Source organism: Manis pentadactyla, chromosome 1 (assembly GCF_030020395.1).
Source record: "Manis pentadactyla isolate mManPen7 chromosome 1, mManPen7.hap1, whole genome shotgun sequence".
Lineage (NCBI taxonomy): Eukaryota > Metazoa > Chordata > Mammalia > Pholidota > Manidae > Manis > Manis pentadactyla.
Window position 1 is genome coordinate 70,814,987 of NC_080019.1, and position 18,151 is coordinate 70,833,137.

The 18,151-nt window shown below is 36.2% G+C and overlaps 1 protein-coding gene across 2 annotated transcripts in view; it reads left to right on the top strand.

Annotated features, from left to right (window-relative positions):
* Positions 1-4,803: 4,803 nt before the first annotated feature.
* The window catches only part of ATR (ATR serine/threonine kinase), a 142,396-nt gene continuing 129,048 nt past the window's right edge, over positions 4,804-18,151 (top strand). Inside the window, exons 1-3 of one of the 2 annotated variants that reach the window (XM_036877351.2) lie at positions 4,804-5,016; positions 14,109-14,200; positions 16,684-16,827. In XM_036877351.2, coding sequence (XP_036733246.2) covers positions 4,958-5,016; positions 14,109-14,200; positions 16,684-16,827 — 295 coding nt within the window. In that variant the 5' untranslated portion in view covers positions 4,804-4,957. The remainder of the gene's footprint in view (positions 5,017-14,108; positions 14,201-16,683; positions 16,828-18,151) is intronic. The other variant, XM_036877350.2, reaches the window with a different exon arrangement.

The window sequence follows — 18,151 nt, forward strand, 5'->3', positions numbered from 1 at the left end:
AAAAGGCAAGAGATAACAAATGCTAGTGTGGATGTGAAGAAAAGGGAACCTTTGTGGGACTGTAAACTAGCAAAACTACAATAGAAAACAGTATGGTAGATCCTTAAAAAAATTAAAAATGGAACTACCGTATAATCCAGCAATTCTACTTCTGTGAATATACCCAAAGTAATAAAAACACTAACTCAAAAAGCTATCTGCACCCCCATGATCATAGGAGTATTATTTACAATAGCCATCACATATAAAAAACTTGTGTCCATTGATAGATTAATAAGTAAAGAAGTTATGGTGTTTGTGCCTATATACACACACACAGAATATTATTCAGCCATAAAAAATTAGGAAATCTTACCATTTTCAACAATATGGATGGACCCTGAAGGCACTGTACTAAGTGAAATAAGTCAGACATAGAAAGACAAATACTATATGATTTCACTTTTATATGGAATCGAAAACTAAGAAACATACAAAACCTCCACTAAATGCATAGAAAAAGAGATCAGATTTGTGGCTATAGAGGCAGCGGGTAGAGGGAAGGATAATAGGAGGAAAGGAGTCAAAATGTATGAATTTCCAGTTATAAGATAAGTGAGTACTAGGGATGTAATGTACAGCACAATGACTATAGCTAACACTACTGTATGATATATAGGAACATTTATTAGAGAGTAAATCCTAAGAGTTCTCATCACAAGACTTTTTTTCATTTATTCTTTTCTTCTTTCTTCTCTGTATATAAAATGGATGTTAGCTAAACCTACTGTGGTAATCATTTCACAATATACATAAATCAAACCATTGTTTATGTTCTTTGTTTTAAACTTACACAGTGATGTATGCCAATCAGTTTTCATTTAATTTTGGGGAAAATGAAAGCTATTAAAAATTATTTAAAATGCAAATTACTGAGTGTCTGTGTACCAAGGAGGTAGATATTGAAGTCCATTCAGGTGTAGAAAGGAACTTATAAAATTGTTTATATTTTTAAATCTCATTTATTTAATTTCTTTATTTTAGTGTATACTTTGTGATGTGAATTATGCAGTAAAATTGTGATATAATACCATATGTGAAGTAAAAAATATCTAATGTATTATGATGGAAACTGCAGAGCTAGGCTGCCAGGAGTTTTGGGTGTCTGAGAACCAAGTTCATCTTGGTCACATTTGGTTTGTGGTGCCACCTTGTGGTCATTTCTCATCATAGTTTAATCATGAATGGAGACAATTCTATGCACACAGCGGCTGAAATTTCTAGGACATTGGATGGTGCCTTCTTGTCGACTTGATCTGGGACGCCGGAGTTAGGAAATCCCAAGGTCCCAAAGACATTGGGACCCACCCACCTCAGCCTCTCTGTTTCCTTCCTCACCTTCCCCTTAACACTTACCTACCTAAATGATAAAAGAGGTTGGGGGTAAGGGTGGGGCAGAGGAAGACAGGCACTAATCAATAATTGTATTATGTAAAAATTGACTTTATAATAGAATGCAGTACTAAGTATATGTGGGTAACAAGTATGCACATATAAGGGTGCATATTTTAAACTTCAATTATACTGTTGATTGAAAAAAAAAGAAGTTGTGAGGCTCCGGTGTAGAGAATGGACTGGAGGGAAAATAAGCCTAGAGGAGAGGTAAGCTAAATGGCTGTTGAAGTAATTTAGACAAGAGATGGTGATAGTGTGAAACTAGATAGTGCTAATGGGATTTGAGGAAAGCAGATTGGTTTGATATGTAGGTGGTAGAATTGAGTCCTTTTTTTAAGAGATGCAAACTGAAGTATTTACAGTTAAACTGATGTGATGTGTGCAATTAAAAAAAATAATCCAATTAGGGAGAGGAAAATGGGAGGAGTGGCAATAGATGAAACGAAGACTGGCCTTTTGTTGATAATTGTTGAGTTAGGTAATGGGTATAAAGGGGTTCCTTATTCTAATTTCTCTCTACTTTGGTATATATTCTAAAATGCTGCGGGAGAAAATTAAGGGAAAAATTCAGTAGGAAGGCAGATATATGATATATAAAGCTCAGAGAGAGATCTGAGCAGAAGCAAAGAATTTGGGAGTGATCAGTAGTAGGTGGAAAGTTAATTGAAGCCTTAAGAATGAATGAGGTCACCTAGATACAAAGAGAAGAAAGGAAGCTAAGTTAGAATGTTGAGAAATACCTACAGTTAAGGGAATGACAAAAAAAGTGTTGCTAACAAGAAAGGGAGTCATACAGACCAAAGAAAGTGCCCCAAGAAAGAGGAAATATTCTGTGTTGTCAGATGCTGCTGAGAGGTCAAGAAAGGAAAGGACTGATCAACATCTTTTGGATTTAGCCATATGAAAGTCTTTGGTGACTTCGGTGGGAGGTGTTTAAGAGGTAGCATCCAGGGCAGAGGGTGAAGTGTATGGAGGTTTAGAACAGAGTGGAAGGTGAGGAGGTAGAATCAGCCTGTACAAAAAACTCGAAAATTTGGTGGAAGAGGGAAATATATGGATACCATGAGGGAGGATGCTTGTTTGGAATGACATCAATTGCTCATTAATCAGTATATTACTAAAGAAACTTGATCTCTCTAAATGATCTGCTACCCTCCTTTTATTCTGTCCTGCTCCGACCTGCTGGATTTGAGTGGAGCTCTGGCTGTGTCACTCTTTATACAAAATCTTCCTGTGCCTTTCCATCAATAACTGAGATCCCTACAAGCATCGCAGTGGGACTACTCTTAAATGTTTCCTAACACCAGCCAAACTGGAGTACTCATCTCTCTCTCAATATGCTTTTTCTTCATATGGTGGCCTCTACTTAGAATATTCTCCAATCTTTGTCTCTTCACATCTTGCTCATCCTTTGTGTCCCATCTCAGATGTGATGCATATTCTTGAGCGCCTTTCTGATCCACCTCCTCTCTGCTGGAGTACACTTGATCACTTCCTCCTCTATTTTTCCAATGCATATTGTTTCTATCTCTTATGGCATTTATAGGATTTTGCTTTGCTTTAAATTTTGTGCGTTCTTATTATGTCCTTTCTGCATCCACAGATGGTACACTACTTGAAACAGACTTTATCTTTCTCATCTTTATGCCACAGTAGTAACTAATAAGTATCTTGCACAAAAATAACTTTTTGAATTAAACTAGATTCCCAAAGCTCTATTGTTTCTAATGTTTGGGCATTTGTACTGCCCTTTAGAACTACAATGCTATTCAGCTATTGCCTTCCATATAATGTTGTATTTTTTATCATCTTTCTTTATATGACTTAAAAATAATACCTAACATATTTTACTTTTTAGATGGTAACTCTTTCATCGGTGTTATTTAATTTAAGCTTTATAAAGTGTATTTATTTTTTATACATTTTGGGGTATCTTAACCATACAAATATAAATAGTAATATAACATCCATGCAGGTATAGCAAATGTTAAATTTGTCATGATTAATTCAGATCCTATTAAAAGAAAATCTTCATTGATATGTAGAAACCTCATTTCATTTCCTTTTCTTCCTCTCCGGAGGTACAAATCTAGTATTGATGCAGAATATTCCCAAACATGTTTTTATATGTGCTTTTATCATATATATGTGCATACATGGCTCACAGAAAATCTTATTTTGTGGTTTTAAAATGGTATGTAAGTGATACAGTACCATAATAGCTTTTGCAACTTGCTTTTTTCACTCAGCATTGTTTTCTGGATTCATCCTTATTGGCCTGTGTTGTATATACTTCATTCACTTTAACAAAGAAATGAAAACTTAAGGACAGAAAGGTTAAATAACTTTACTGAGGTCATAAAGTTTCTGGCAGATGGAATGAGAATTTGTGCAGAGTCTCTAATTCCTAATCCTATGTTCTTTCCACTATAGCATTCAACTATTTAACAAATGTTTACTGAACACCAACTATGTGCCAGGCACTCACTGTTTTGGGTTCTGGGTATCTGAGCAGTGAATAAAACAGACAAGATCCTGTTGTCAAGAACTTATGTCCTAATTAGAGGAGACAGTAGTCTGTAATTTGGTTCTAAGTGATATGGAGGGGAAAAAAAACAAGATGGAGAGGGAAAAGGGTGTTAAGTGTGCTAGTCTGTATAAGGCTCTCTAGTGACATTTCAGTAAATACCAGAGGTTATGAAAGTGTTCAAGGTCAAGCAGAGGGTACAGCTAATGCAGAATCCCTGATGCACCAGCAGATGTGGCTGTCATTCCGTCGCTTTGGTTTTTTTTTTTAGATACTGTATCACAATTACCATATATACCAAGGAACAAATGAAAGCACACTGCATGGCTTTGCCTAATTACATAATTTTGACATGTTAACAGTCCCTTATGATGGCTATCTTTCAAACAAGTTGGGTTGAGCTAGAAAATGTCTACAGCCCAAATCCACCGATTTACTTTAAAAGTTAAATCATAAGGAATAGATGTCCACAGCGGTATCATACACAGTACTGCTGCTGAATGAGGAACCCGAGGGGGCCACGACTTGGGGAGACCTGGGATCTAGCCTTAGCCTTTACTCGCTGAACTGTCGCACTTTTCACAAGCGAGGGAGTCTGGGCTGCTGCACGCCACGCCCTTTCTCCCCTGATCTGGGGGTCGGGCTTCGCCGAGCGCCCCAGAAGCCTCCCAGGAGGCGAATAACAGAGCGGCGCCGCGCAAACCCAACTCTCGTCCAATCTCGCCCAGCCAGCGCTCGGAAGGAAGCCGGAACCCAGCCCGGGAAACTTGAGTAGCGCGCACGCCGCTGCTCGCTCCGCCCCCGTTCGGCCTCCCGGCGTCCCCCGGGTCCTGCGCGGAAAATCAGTGGGGCCTGCAGAGCCGGACGGGCAGCATCTTCCGGGAGGCGTTTTGGGCCCCGCGAGGCTCCGTCGGGCACCGCCCTGCCCGCCAGAGGTGGCTGTGGAAACGCCGGAACCGGCCTCGGCGGCACTGCCGGGGGCCGCGCACCTTCAGCATGGGCGAGCACGGCCTGGAGCTGGCGTCTATGATCCCCGCGCTGCGGGAGCTGGGCAGGTAGGGCCAGGCCCGGCCGTCCTGAGCCCCGCGCCCTGCTCTGCCGGGCCTGGCCGGCGTCTCAAGTGCTCTCCCCTGTCTGTCGCGCACGTCTCGGCTGCAGGCCACTCAGTCCCCAGCCTTGCGGAGATGCTCCGCGCTGAGGGAGGGGTCTGCGGGCCGCGTGCGGGAGCTCGTCCCCAGCGGGGGTTTGCTTTCTGCAGCTGGAGGGACGGGTCCCTTCTAATCACTTTCTCGTCGCTTCTCTACGCTCTTTTGCTTCTCGAACACCTCTTTCCATAGATGAGGGACTTGACCTGTGGACTTTTCTCAGTTTCTTTTCTTTATAATGGCTCTCCGTGAAGGAACTGGGTTTTTAGTTTTGACCCAAAACTGACCTTGAAAGAAAAATCACTGGTTCTGATTTTGTGCAAGGAAGGCCAATAGCTAGAAAAGGGAGTTCGTTTCGTTCTTTGAAGTGAAACCATAGATCGTTCTGAAGATTACCCAGTATTGATCATCCAGTCCTTAATCCGTTATTTTCGTCAACGCCCCCCATCCGTTATTTTTGTCAAAAATCAGCTACAGCGTCCACGAAATATGAATGTGCACAAAAGGTTGCTGAAATTTGAAAGTACCTTAATACTGTTTGATTTACAGAAGTTTGTTTTCTTATAAACCCAAGAGTAAAATCACGTAAACCAGTAATCCTACCCAAGGAGAGGGAAGGGTTGTGGATGGCTGCCATCCTCTTCAACACACAAGCAGCCTTCCCTCAATCAGGCCTAAAAAGTAGAAGGCAGGGTTTTGTTTGCTTTTTAAAAAAGACTGTAACCCACCGCACACAAGAAAGAAGTGGGTCTGTGCCACTACTGCAGTTGAACTATCAGTTGGACTAATTGCATCCCCATTTCTTAAACCTGTTTGCAACTATAGCACAGAATCAAAACTGGCATTAATCTCACAGCATATTTTATTCCCTTTCCTTTTGCAGTGCAGGTGTATCAACGTTCATCTCCACTTGTTTGCCATACAAGGACATTCAGCTTTCCTCAGTTACACAAATAAGAGGAAAAATGAAGGGACCATACTTGTCTTAACCGAATCATCCTGTTTTAGTGGGTGTGAATTTTTTCACTTTTCATGAATGCTGCACGCATGCTTTGTGTTAACATTTTGTAAAATAACCATTCTAAAAGTAGATGAATACAAGCACTCCTTTTAGGAAGCTGATATACAGATCTCATCTTTCAGGCTCAATGTGAAGCTCAGTATGTTTTTCCCACCTTGCTTTAATGGAGAACTACCTGATTAATATTTCTCATCCTTCTTCTCTCTTCCTGAGATTTATTAATAGAAATAATAGTATCTTGGATTGGTTAATAGTCTTTCATCAACAGGTATTATGTTACCTTTGATTTCATTCAGTTTGAGAGAAAGAATAGAAAAACTGACCCATATGGAGAATTCTCTAAAAAAAAAAAGTTTTTAATTTTTAATTGACTTTTTCATTGCAACTGCTTCATTCAAGCTTATTCTGTCTCATAGTATCTCAATATTATAGAATGAAGCAAATATATTACTGTTAAGAAACTAAGTCACGGAAGTTGATGTACCAAATTCAAAGATTTAGCAGTTATCAAAGCTGGGTGTCAAAGATTCAAGCTATCAAGGCCTTTTCTCTCAGTTTTTTTTTTTTTCCCTTAATGGACAATGATAGATTTCTGAAAAAAGCAAGATGTCACTGTACTAATGTGTGCGCTCCTCTTCCTCTGTCTCTCAGAGATAAGTTTTACTCCAGTTTTTTGCTGTTCGCATTCTTTTCTCTGCGTGGTCTTTCTATGTGATCTTATCTACTCTTCTGCTTTCGTCTACCATCTGCTATTTGATGATTCCAGATGTGTTTCTCCAAATGGTATCTAGCTCCTCTATACAACTGTATACAGACAGTTTAACCTGGGTGTCTTTTATGCAGTTTTAAGACTCAACAAATCCAGTACAAATTCTCCACACACCTAGTCTCTCCAAGGCTTTTTTTTTTAAATTCCTTTCATTTACTGAGGTAGGGATATTTCAGTAAATGATACTGTGTTCACCCATTTTTCCAAACCAGAAATCTAGTAACCGTTCTTGACTCCCTGTGTACTTTTAGGCTATGTACTTGGCCCCTTTTTTTTTTTTTATCTTTACTCTCTTCCTAGGTAACTTTATCTAGTCTCAAGGCTTTAAATATCATCTATATGCTGGTAACTCTCAAATTTATATCTCTATCCCAGAGATACATGCTACGTTGCTTTCTTAACATCTATACCTGGAAAATGAAAATGAACATATCCAAAGCTGAATTCCTGATTCGCTGTCCTTAAATCTGTTCCTTCTCCAGGTTATTGTAAATGTACCAACCAAAAGCTTAGGTGTTTATCCTTGATTATTTCCCTTATCTCTTAACCCATCAGCAAATCCTGTCAATTCTACCTTTTTAAAATACACTTACCCCCATCTCCACTGCTATTCTCATAACTTATGTGAACTATTATAATAATCTCTCAGTTGATCTCTCCATTTCCATTTTTATCCACTCACAAAGGATTTCCCATTCAGCAACCAAAGTGATTTTTATAACTATAAATCATGTTATAGATTATATAATATTATTCCCCTGTTCAAACCCTTCCTTGACCTTGACTTCCCAGCATACTTAGAATAAAATCCAAACTCCTTATCAGGGCCCCTAAGATCCTGCATCTGACGTCATGGCCATGTATCCCTCCCTTACTCTACTCCAATGACATTAGCCTTATTTTTCATATATACAAAGTCATTCCTGCCCTCAATTCTCTGTACTTGTTGGTTCTTCTGTCTGAACACTGCCTGGTTCCATTCAGATGTCATTTTGAAAAGACCTTCTCTGACTTTCCATTTTTAAATTAATTTGACACCACAGATACTTTCTTGTGAAAGTGTGTGAAACTGGGAGAAGTATCTGAGATGGGATAGTAGTACAAAGATCCCTAGGTGGGAATGAGCCTACTTTTTTAAAGAAAAAGAGCAAGGCTGGAACATAGGGAGCAAAGAGGTGAGTGGTGTGAGTTAAGGATGGAGAAGTAGGCAGGGACCAGATCCTTTAGCACCTCATAGGCCAGAATAAGGAGTTAGATTTTATTTTAAGTACAATGAGAAGCCACTGGAATATTTTAAACGGGGAGATAACATAATTGAATTCATGTTTTAAAAATATGTTGAACCTTCACTTCCTACTTAGGCTCTTTCAGTACAAAATCCAAATTCCTTAGTCCGTTATAAACTTTAATCTTCCCTCTTTAACTTCATATCCATTCACTGCCTGCCTCTTCTTTAGCCATATAGAGCCACTTAACATTTCTACAGCAGCTAATGTTCTTGTTCTGAGCCTTTCCACATGCTGTCTCTGCTTGGAATACCCTCCTTTCCCTTATTATGTCTGCCCAGCCCCGTAGGGGCTCAGCTCTGTACCTCCTCCAAGGAACCTTCACTGATAGGCACTGTTCAGGGCTGAATGTTCCTCTTATGTTCTGTCTTAGCTCTATTAATACCTAACTATGTATACTATGTTAAAGTTACCTATTTATGTTTTTATCCTTTAACTTATAAATTCTTTTAGGGCTAATGCATGGTATCTTGGTTATCCAGGAATTTGATGCTTGCCCCAGAGAACCACTCGAGTGTTTGCTAAATGTATCCACGCTTCATGTGATACTTAAATTTCCATTCAAATGTATACATTTAAAAAGTATACACTTTTAGCTCAGTATTACAGTATACATTTGAAAAGTATACCCTTCTAGCTCAGTTCCAAGGTACAGGTTGCAAAATAAATGCTTACTCTCCCATGTGTTTCTTTATTCTGATAGTACATTTAATGAATGATATCATTCACTTTTTTAAAAAACTGATTTTTAAGAAATTATAAAAATATCACATGAATGTATTATCTTTATATAAAATAACTTTATAGGAAACTCTGACTACCACCCACAATCCTGGTTTCTCCCCCCAACGCCTCCTTATTCACATTTTTAAATGACACTTCCCAAATTATAGTTACAAACAAAATCTCCTGACTGTCTAAAATAATTCATGTTGCCTTATAATTTCAGACTTTAAAAAGTTTTTGTTTTATTTAAACCTGTTATGCCCTACAGTATAGTAGCCACTAGCCAACTGGCCATTGGGCACTTCATATGTGGCTAATCTAAATTGAGATGTTCTGTAATTATAAACACTTCATTTCAAAGACTTAGTATTAAAAAAAGAATGTAAAAATCTCATTAATAATTTTTATATTGATTACATGGCCAAATAATATTTTGGATATATTATTATGATTAAAATTTGTTTTTATATTCTTAATGTGGCCACACATGTGACTTGCAAGATACTTCTATTGGCAAGTACTGGCTTAAATGATAAGATCAGTAGCATCAAGGTTTTTTGCTTTCATGTACAAATATACCTACTCCTTCTTTGATTCTATATACCTGGGGTTTATATTACTTGTAAATATTTGTTAATTTCAATAACTTAGTCAAGCAAGACACAGTTGCTGGTGGTATAGGGGACTCAAAGAGAAATAAAATACATTTTTTTTCTCCTGTAGGAATTTGTGGTCTAGTGGTGCTGCAAGGTATACATAAAGAAATAAAACATAGTCTCCCACCTCTAGGCGATTAAGATCTAGGGACAGAGAATAAGCAAATACTCTACAGGGCTGGAAGGTTGTATGTTAAGGATTAAGGAGCTATAAGATTCAGGAAATTCTTATGAGCTACTTATTCAACAATTTTTTTATGTACTCTCTACTGTTGTAAATGCCATGGATCTTGTAACAATTAAGGTTGGACTTGCATTGAATAATCAAGAAAACATTTTATCTTTTCATTTTTCCCTTTAACATTGTTTGGAATTAATAGGTAGGAAAATATATGTATATTTTATGGCGCTATGTAGTTATTTTAATTACATATATGAAATACATAGCTTTTTTCTTTATAAATAACAGCTTATCTACTGCATCCTCAGCTGTTTTGTCAGAAGTGATGTACTGAGCTAATCATTTATGCACAGCCTTCTGTGAATTCTCTGTACAGAGTTAAGTATTTCCTACTTTGGGTTTATATGACACTTGATTAAAATCATTTGTGTGCATTCCTCCCTCCTCTGCAGCAACTAATCTGAGTTCCTTGAAGCAGGGGATCTTATCTTGTTTTATTTGAACTTATTAAATTATTAGCATCTACAGTCATCTTTTCCTCTAATATCAGTGAATATATATTAATGATTATCATTAGGAATAATGACAATCCTCCTAAGGATTATCTCTTCACTTGTACATGGTCCCAGGAAACAAAACCAAGTTTCAAGTGTCAACTGCTAAAGTCTCCCCATCTTAAGGGAAAAACAAAAACAAACAAAAAATCCCCTCCTGACCTCATATATTCCTTTAGTTACAACTACCCAAATTCTTCTCTAGATTTCGTGGTCAAGCTTTAGAGCATGGTGTCCTCAAAATTTATATTTCGTTTGCTTTTCAACCCCTTGTAATCTGTCTTTTGCCTTTACCTCTACAATGAAACTTTCAAATCCAGAGAACATAAAAAAAAGTCAACTCAAAATGGATCAAAGACCTTAGTTCTTGGATGTGACATCAAAAGCATGATAACAATTGGAAAAATAGATAAATTAGGCTTCATCAAAATTAAAAACTTTTGTGTATCAAAGGACAATATCAACAGAGTGAAAAGAAAACCTATGGAATGAGAGAAAATGTTTACAAATCATACATCTGACAAGGAGTTAATATCCAGAGCATATTAAGAACTACAAATCAATAATGTCAACCAAAAACAACTTGATTAAAAATTGGGCAATGGCTTGGAGAGACATTTCTCCAAAGAAGAAAGACAGATGGTAAAAAAGCACATGAAACGATGTTCAACATCACTAATCATTAGGGAAATATAGATCGAAACCACAGTGAGATATCACTGCACACTCATGAGGATGGCTCCTATTAAAAAAGAAAAGAACACGTGTTGGTGAGGATAAGGAGAAATTGGAACATTGTACCTTACTAATGGGATGTAAAATGGTATAGCCATTGTGGAAAACAGTATGGGAGTTCCTCAAAAAAATAGAATTACTACACGATCCAGCAGTCTGCTTTCTAGATACATATACCCAGAATAATGAAAGGGATCGGAACAGGTATTTTTACACCCATGTTCATAGGATCATTGTTCACAATAGCCAAAAGGTGAAAGTAATTCAAGTGTCTATGGAGGAATGAATATGTAAACACAATGGTATGTACATACAATGGAATATCATTCAACCTTAAAAAGGAAGGAAATTCTGATGTATGTAATAACATGGATGAGCTGTGAAGACATTCTAACTGAAGTCAGTTACTTCAGTTAAAAGGATAAATACAGGTTCCCTTGCTATCTAAAAGTAGAGCATGCCTGTGAAATCTTTTGTAAGCTATAATGGTGTAAAATGAAGAAGTAATTACCATTAATTTATATGGACAGATTTTTGACATCCCTAGGCCCAAAAAATAATGGTTGTTAGACTTTTCTGATACCTTAGACACATCTTGAGAACACAAATAAGTCACATGCTCACAGACACAGTTCAGAGTGGCTTGATGCTGAGATGCTGAGTGTAGTTCCCAGGGAAGGAGCTTGGCAGTGCCTCTCCTGCTCAGGTGCACGCTGCCTCTGTAATGGCTTGCTGCAAAACAGACACGGCACTATTTTCCCTTTCTGTCTTTTTTCATAAAAGGGAAAAGCCTCTTTGGGTTTCTGTAAGTTAAAGAAAACACACTGATTATGTCTTTCATAAAGGTGAAGTGGTATGTAACAAACTTGGGAAAGTGGGATATACCTACATAAGATTCAACTTAGGTGGAATAAGCAGTCTCATTCATAGAGACAGATAGTAGAATGGTGGCTGTTATGGGCTAGGGGTAGAGTTATTGTTTAATGAGCATAGTTTAAGTTTGGAAAGATGAAAAAAATTCTGCAGAGGAATGGTGATAATGGTGTAGAATAATGTGAAAGTACTTAATGCCACAGAACTGTAGTTTTAAAAATGGTTGAGATGGTAAGTTTTATGTTAAGTATATTTTCCCATGATAAAAAATCCAAAGGACATTTTAACAAACTGATTTTATTTCATGCTGTTGATAGCTCCCTGCTTGAAATTTTGACCTTGGTTTCTAAAACTTGTGTTATGGTTTTTCTTTTTCTCTAGCTCTCTTTCCCTTTCCCCTTCATGGGTCCTCTGGCCTTCACTTAGGGTTCTCTCTCCACTTTCTTATTGTTCATTATGTTTGCATTCATTTCCAAGGTGTATGTGCACTGCTTCTAGCTCTAGTAGTGGTAGATTATATAATCTCAATGAGCATCGGTCTCATTATATACAAATTAGGGTTTAATATCCCTATCTTATTGCCATTTTTGTCACATCTGCTAAAATTACATGAAAGGGGTAGCATAGCACAAAATAGTATATTGAGTTCCCATTTCACCTAACAATTATCAATTTAACCTCTTCCTCTCAACTCAGATTGCTTTGAAGCAAATTCCAGACATCATTTCATCCATAACACATCCATAAACACATCTAATACAATGTGTTTAGCCTTCTTTGTGTTTAGCCTACCTTTATATAAGACAACTCAATCTATATTGCTAGGTTAGTTATTTCTTGAAGTCTAGAACTGTAATTCCAACAATCTTTTGGAAATCCCACTTAGTTTCTTTTGAAGCCTTAAGCTCTGTTTCTAAAACTGGTTCTGTTTTTCACCCTAGACCAATATTTCCTCCTGTTGTTGGTCTTACAGTCAACCCTGGGTAGAGCACTAGGTTGACTTACCAATATCCCCCACAAAACATTTAGTAAATATTTGCTGATTACATGAATGACTGACTGTATGATGATTCCTCATCCTATGTGGAACATAGATTTTGTACTATATTCTTTTATTCTGTTATATTTGGTGCTTAATACCAAATCAGGGAGCTCAAGTTGAATTCATTCAGGATTCTATGATACCACTCATCTACCTATTATATCTCCTCTTAGTGTCATTTTTTCTTGATTGGTCCTAACACTCAATGTATGTATTTTTTCCTAACATTTTATTGAATTTTTCTTGTGGAAAATTTCAAACATACCAAAAGAGAAAATAGTATGTTGAGTTCCTATTTCACCTAACAATTATCAATTTAACCTCTTCCTCTCAACTCAGATTGCTTTGAAGCAAATTCCAGACATCATTTCATCCATAAATCTGTTTATCTCTAAAGGATGAAGACTTTTTAAACATTCCAAAACATTATCATACATAAGATTAATTTCTTAATAGCATCAAATATCTAGTCTGTTCAGGTTTTCCCAATCGTCATGTATAGTTAACTAATAGTTTTTGTTTTTGAATCAATTTAATGTAGGATTATACATTGTAAATCGTTGATACGGCTTGTATGGGTTTCTCCCCTCCTTTTTCCCTTGAAATTTATTTGTTGAAGAAACTGTCTTCCTGTAGACTTTCTAAAAGTCTAGAAATAGAAGTGCTCAATTGAAATACAATGCGGACCACATATATAGTTGAACATTTTTTGTAGCCTCATTACAAAAAAAGAAATAGGTGAAATTAATTTTTAATAATTAGTTTATTTAACTAATATATCCAGATAATTCAACATGTAATTGATATAAAATTATTAATGAGATATTATACATTTTTTGTACCAAATATTAAAAACCCAATGTCTATTTTCTACTTATAGCCACATATCAAGTGCTCAATACCTACATGTGATAATGGCTACATGAGGTTGGGCAGGGCAGGTCTAGATTTTGCAGGTTGGATGTTTGTGGTGTCATTTAGCTTGTTTTTTCCTTATAAATCAATAATGTGTTTAGATTTCCCTTTCATGTTTAAACAGAAAAATCTATGAATGTCAACATTAAAACTGAACACATTTGTTAAATTCACCTTGAGAGAATTTTTTGCACATGAGATTGTGAGTCCCCTTAGAATAAAACACTTTTTCTTTGTATTTTAGTGCCAGTCCAGATGAATATAATACAGTTGTCCAGAAGCCAAGACAAATTCTGTGTCAGTTCATTGACCGAATACTTACAGATGTAAATGTTGGTAAGACACGTTTATTATGTAAGCTTTATAAATTATTTTCTTTTCCATATAAACAACATTAGACTAGCATTTTTCTCCAGGTAGTTTTAAATATAGTTAGTGTTTATGATAGTTACTATTTTCAAGCAAGTTATTTATAGAATTACTTGTAGTATAATGTGATTTAGGCTTTTAAAGTAATTCTGTTTTCTAGATTTCTGCTGCTTGCTATGAGTTCCTTGATGTAAGATATTACTACAGATACAAAATATTTGTTCAGTCTTAGTGATATGGACCCTATTTTAGCTAGGTCTTATGCCAGTGGTAAAAAACAGCAAATGCCATAAAAAAAAAAATACCTCTTTAAATAAGAGTTAGTGACTTTGTGGGAGATAGTAAGATTCTGTGGTTACTGAATCAGCCCTTTTCCTTTGTGGTGATCTAAAAGACAAATATTACCAATTTGGCAAGTTCGTGCCACTTTTGTCACATCTGCTAAAATTACATGAAAGGGGGTAGCATAGAGTGGCATTTCACTCATGGATTATAAATTTAATTTCAAATTTGGCACAGATTTAATGTCTTGGAATAATCATATAGCCTCATTTTTCAATCAGTAAAATTATGAGTTGCTGAAAAATAACAAAGGACTAATGGGTACTTGCAAGATTGTTTTCATGTTACTCCCTCTGTTTAGACCACTTGCTCTTCCACGCTCTGCTTGACCAGCTCTTCATCATCTAGGAATCAACTCCCTCACAATATCTTCCCAGACATTTGTTTCCTGTACTGTGGCTTAGGGTGGTTAACATACTGTATTATAATTATTAGTGTATTTGTCTGACTACCTCACCTGATTGTGAGGATTTTTTTAATGCTCAGATTTTAGTACAGTGCTAAGAATATTGTAGGCCTATAGTACATGTTGGTATATGGATATATAATAGATGAATACATATATTACTAAACATTTAAAATCAGAATGATAAGATTGTAGTATTTAGACACATCAGTTTATCCTGAGCACTGTGCTGAATATAATTCTGGTCACCAAAGCCTAGTTTCTTAACAAAAACGACTGGTGTTTAGTTTGTCATGACTTTTCTTTTTTTAAACAAGAGTTATGTGTTATTTACTGAAAGCACATTTAAAGTAAATCGGCAAAACTAAACACTATGTAAGGATACATTAGGTAAATATAAGTGGAATAAAAGGTCTGATGATATAATTATCAAGTTAAAATCCAAGGCCAAAAGTATTCAGCAGGTAAAAAAGAGACATGTAAAAATAAGGTATATGTTACATGAAGATATAATATGTATAAACCTTTATATGAACACCAATAAGAGCAGCAAAAATTAATAGAAAGGCTACAAAACCTTAAAATCATAATTTATAGTGGAGATTACATCTCTTTAAAAATATGCTGGATCAAGTTAATAAAAATGGAGGTAAAAAAGATAAGAAAAATTATAATCAGTTAGCTACATTTAATAGACATAAAAATAACTTGGTATGTTATAAACACACTATATAACCTATTCTCCTGTGTCCTTGCAACATTACAAAACACTAAGGCTTCCTCAGATAAATGATTGATACATTTTTTTCAAGTAGGGCTTTTGACAGATCACATTCTCTGATAAGATCGAATAAAAACAAATAAAATATTACCAAAATGTCTGAACCAGTTGGAAATTAAGAAACATGTTCCTAAATAAATCAGGACTCAATGGTTCTGTTTTATCAAATCTACCAGTCCATAGAGAAAGCCATAAATTTCCCATTTTATAAAAGAATAACCTTAATACCAAAACTGAAATATATTGCTCAGAAGAGAAGATAACTAGAGATAATCTTTCATGAATGTGAATGAAAATTTCTAAATAAATATCAGCATATCAAATCCAGTTATGTCTCAAGAAAAAAATATTCCATTACCATTAAGATAATTCTAGAAATTCTAGTATGGTTTAATATTTGTAAGTCAATCAGCATAATTCATTACACCAATACTTTAGAAAAGCTACATAATGCTATTAATATTTTAAGAGTATATGCACAATTCAGTAGCCATTAAATTAATATAAAAATGCAAAATAGCAACAGAAGGAAACTACTTAAGATTTGCAAAACCATTTCCCAAAAATTGGCAGAAAACTTGCTAAGTGGTAAAATGTTTAAATCATTTCCATTAAAACTGGCTCTCTATCACATCTATTGCTCAATATTCTTTTGAAGACTATATCTTAGCATTGTCCTACAACTTTCTGCAATGGTGAAAATTTTTTTTTTATTGAAGTATCATTGCTATACAATCTTATATTGGTTTCAAATATACAACACAGTGGTTCAACAGTTACCCATATTCATAAATACTCACCCCCACTAGTGCAGTTACTATGGGGAGATGTTACAGGATCATTGGCTGTATTCTCCATGCTGTACTGCTTTCCCTGTGAATTTGTCCTGACTTTTTCAAAATGAAATTCTTATTGTTTCAGTTGCTCTAGAACTTGTAAAGAAAACTGACTCTCAGCCAACTTCTGTGATGTTGCTGGATTTCATCCAGCATATCATGAAATCCTCTCCACTTATGTTTGTAAATGGAAGCCATGGGCAAAATGAGGCCAAAGGCAGTTGTATTGGTAAGTTCTGCTGTTTGTGCATTTATTGACAGTCTGGTTTATGCGGTCTACTTTCTTCTCTTCTGAAATACAGCATACACATTATCACACATATTTTGGTCAAATTTGCTATAAATTGAGAGAGCAAAGTGGCAATGGTTAGTTTATTTCATGCATCCTTATTGTTTTCTTTTGTTATGAAGTAGATTCCCAGAATGGGACAGAAGTATTCAAATTTGTTTATTTGCCATTGAACACTTCAGTGGTTTTCTTTTTTCTGTTTTACGTAATCTCTTCCAGATCAGTCATTAGCAAACTGTGGCCCATAGGCTACCTGCCTGTTTTTGTAAACAATTTTATTGGAAGAGCCATGCTCATTCATTTACTTAATGTCTGTGTCTACTACAAAGGCACCATTGAGTAACTGACATGGAGATCATATGGCCCTCAAGCCTTAAATATTTCCTGTCTGGCCCTTTAAGAACAAGTTTGCTGACTCCTGTTTTAGATGATGAAACTTTTTTCTGTACTTTATTGTTCCCACTACTTCTGTCCCTTTATGGGCCTCCTAATAAATGTAAAGCAAACATCTTTTCTGTACAGTGCATAGAGTATTTGAAAATTTTTTGCTTGAATTTCAAGACTAAACTTTGATAGCATGTCCTCTTAAAAGTCTTTTCTGTTCACTACTCCTGCCTGCCTGCCTGCCTTAGGACTGGCTTAGTTGTTCCTTCTTTATGCTCTGTTAGTACAGAATGTTTTGTATTTCTTCTATCATAGTGGTTATTAAACCTATTATAAATACCTGTTTGTATTGTTTGCTACACTGATTTTCTTAAAAATTTAATTTAATTTATTTTTTATTGTGGTATCATTAATCTACAATTACACGAGGAATATTATGTTTACTAGACTCCCCTCATCACCAAGTTGCCCCACATACTCCATTGCAGTCACTGTCCGTCAGCATAGTAAGATGCTGTAGAATCACGACCTGTCCTCTCCGTGCTGTACAGCTCTCCCCGTGCCCCCCGCAGTCCCCCACATTATGCATGCTAATCATAATGCCCCCTTTCTTCCCCCCTCATCCCTTCCCACCTATCCTCCCTGGTCCCTTTCCCTTTGGTAAATGTTAGTCCAGTCTTGGGTTCTGTGAGTCTGCTGCTGTTTTGTTCCTTCAGTTTTTTCTTTGTTCTTATACTCCACAGATGAGTGAAATCATTTGATACTTGTCTTTCTCCACCTGGCTTATTTCACTGAGCATAATACCCTCTAGCTCCATTCAGGTTGTTGCAAATGGTAGGATTTGTTTTCTTCTTATGGCTGAATAATATTCCATTCTATA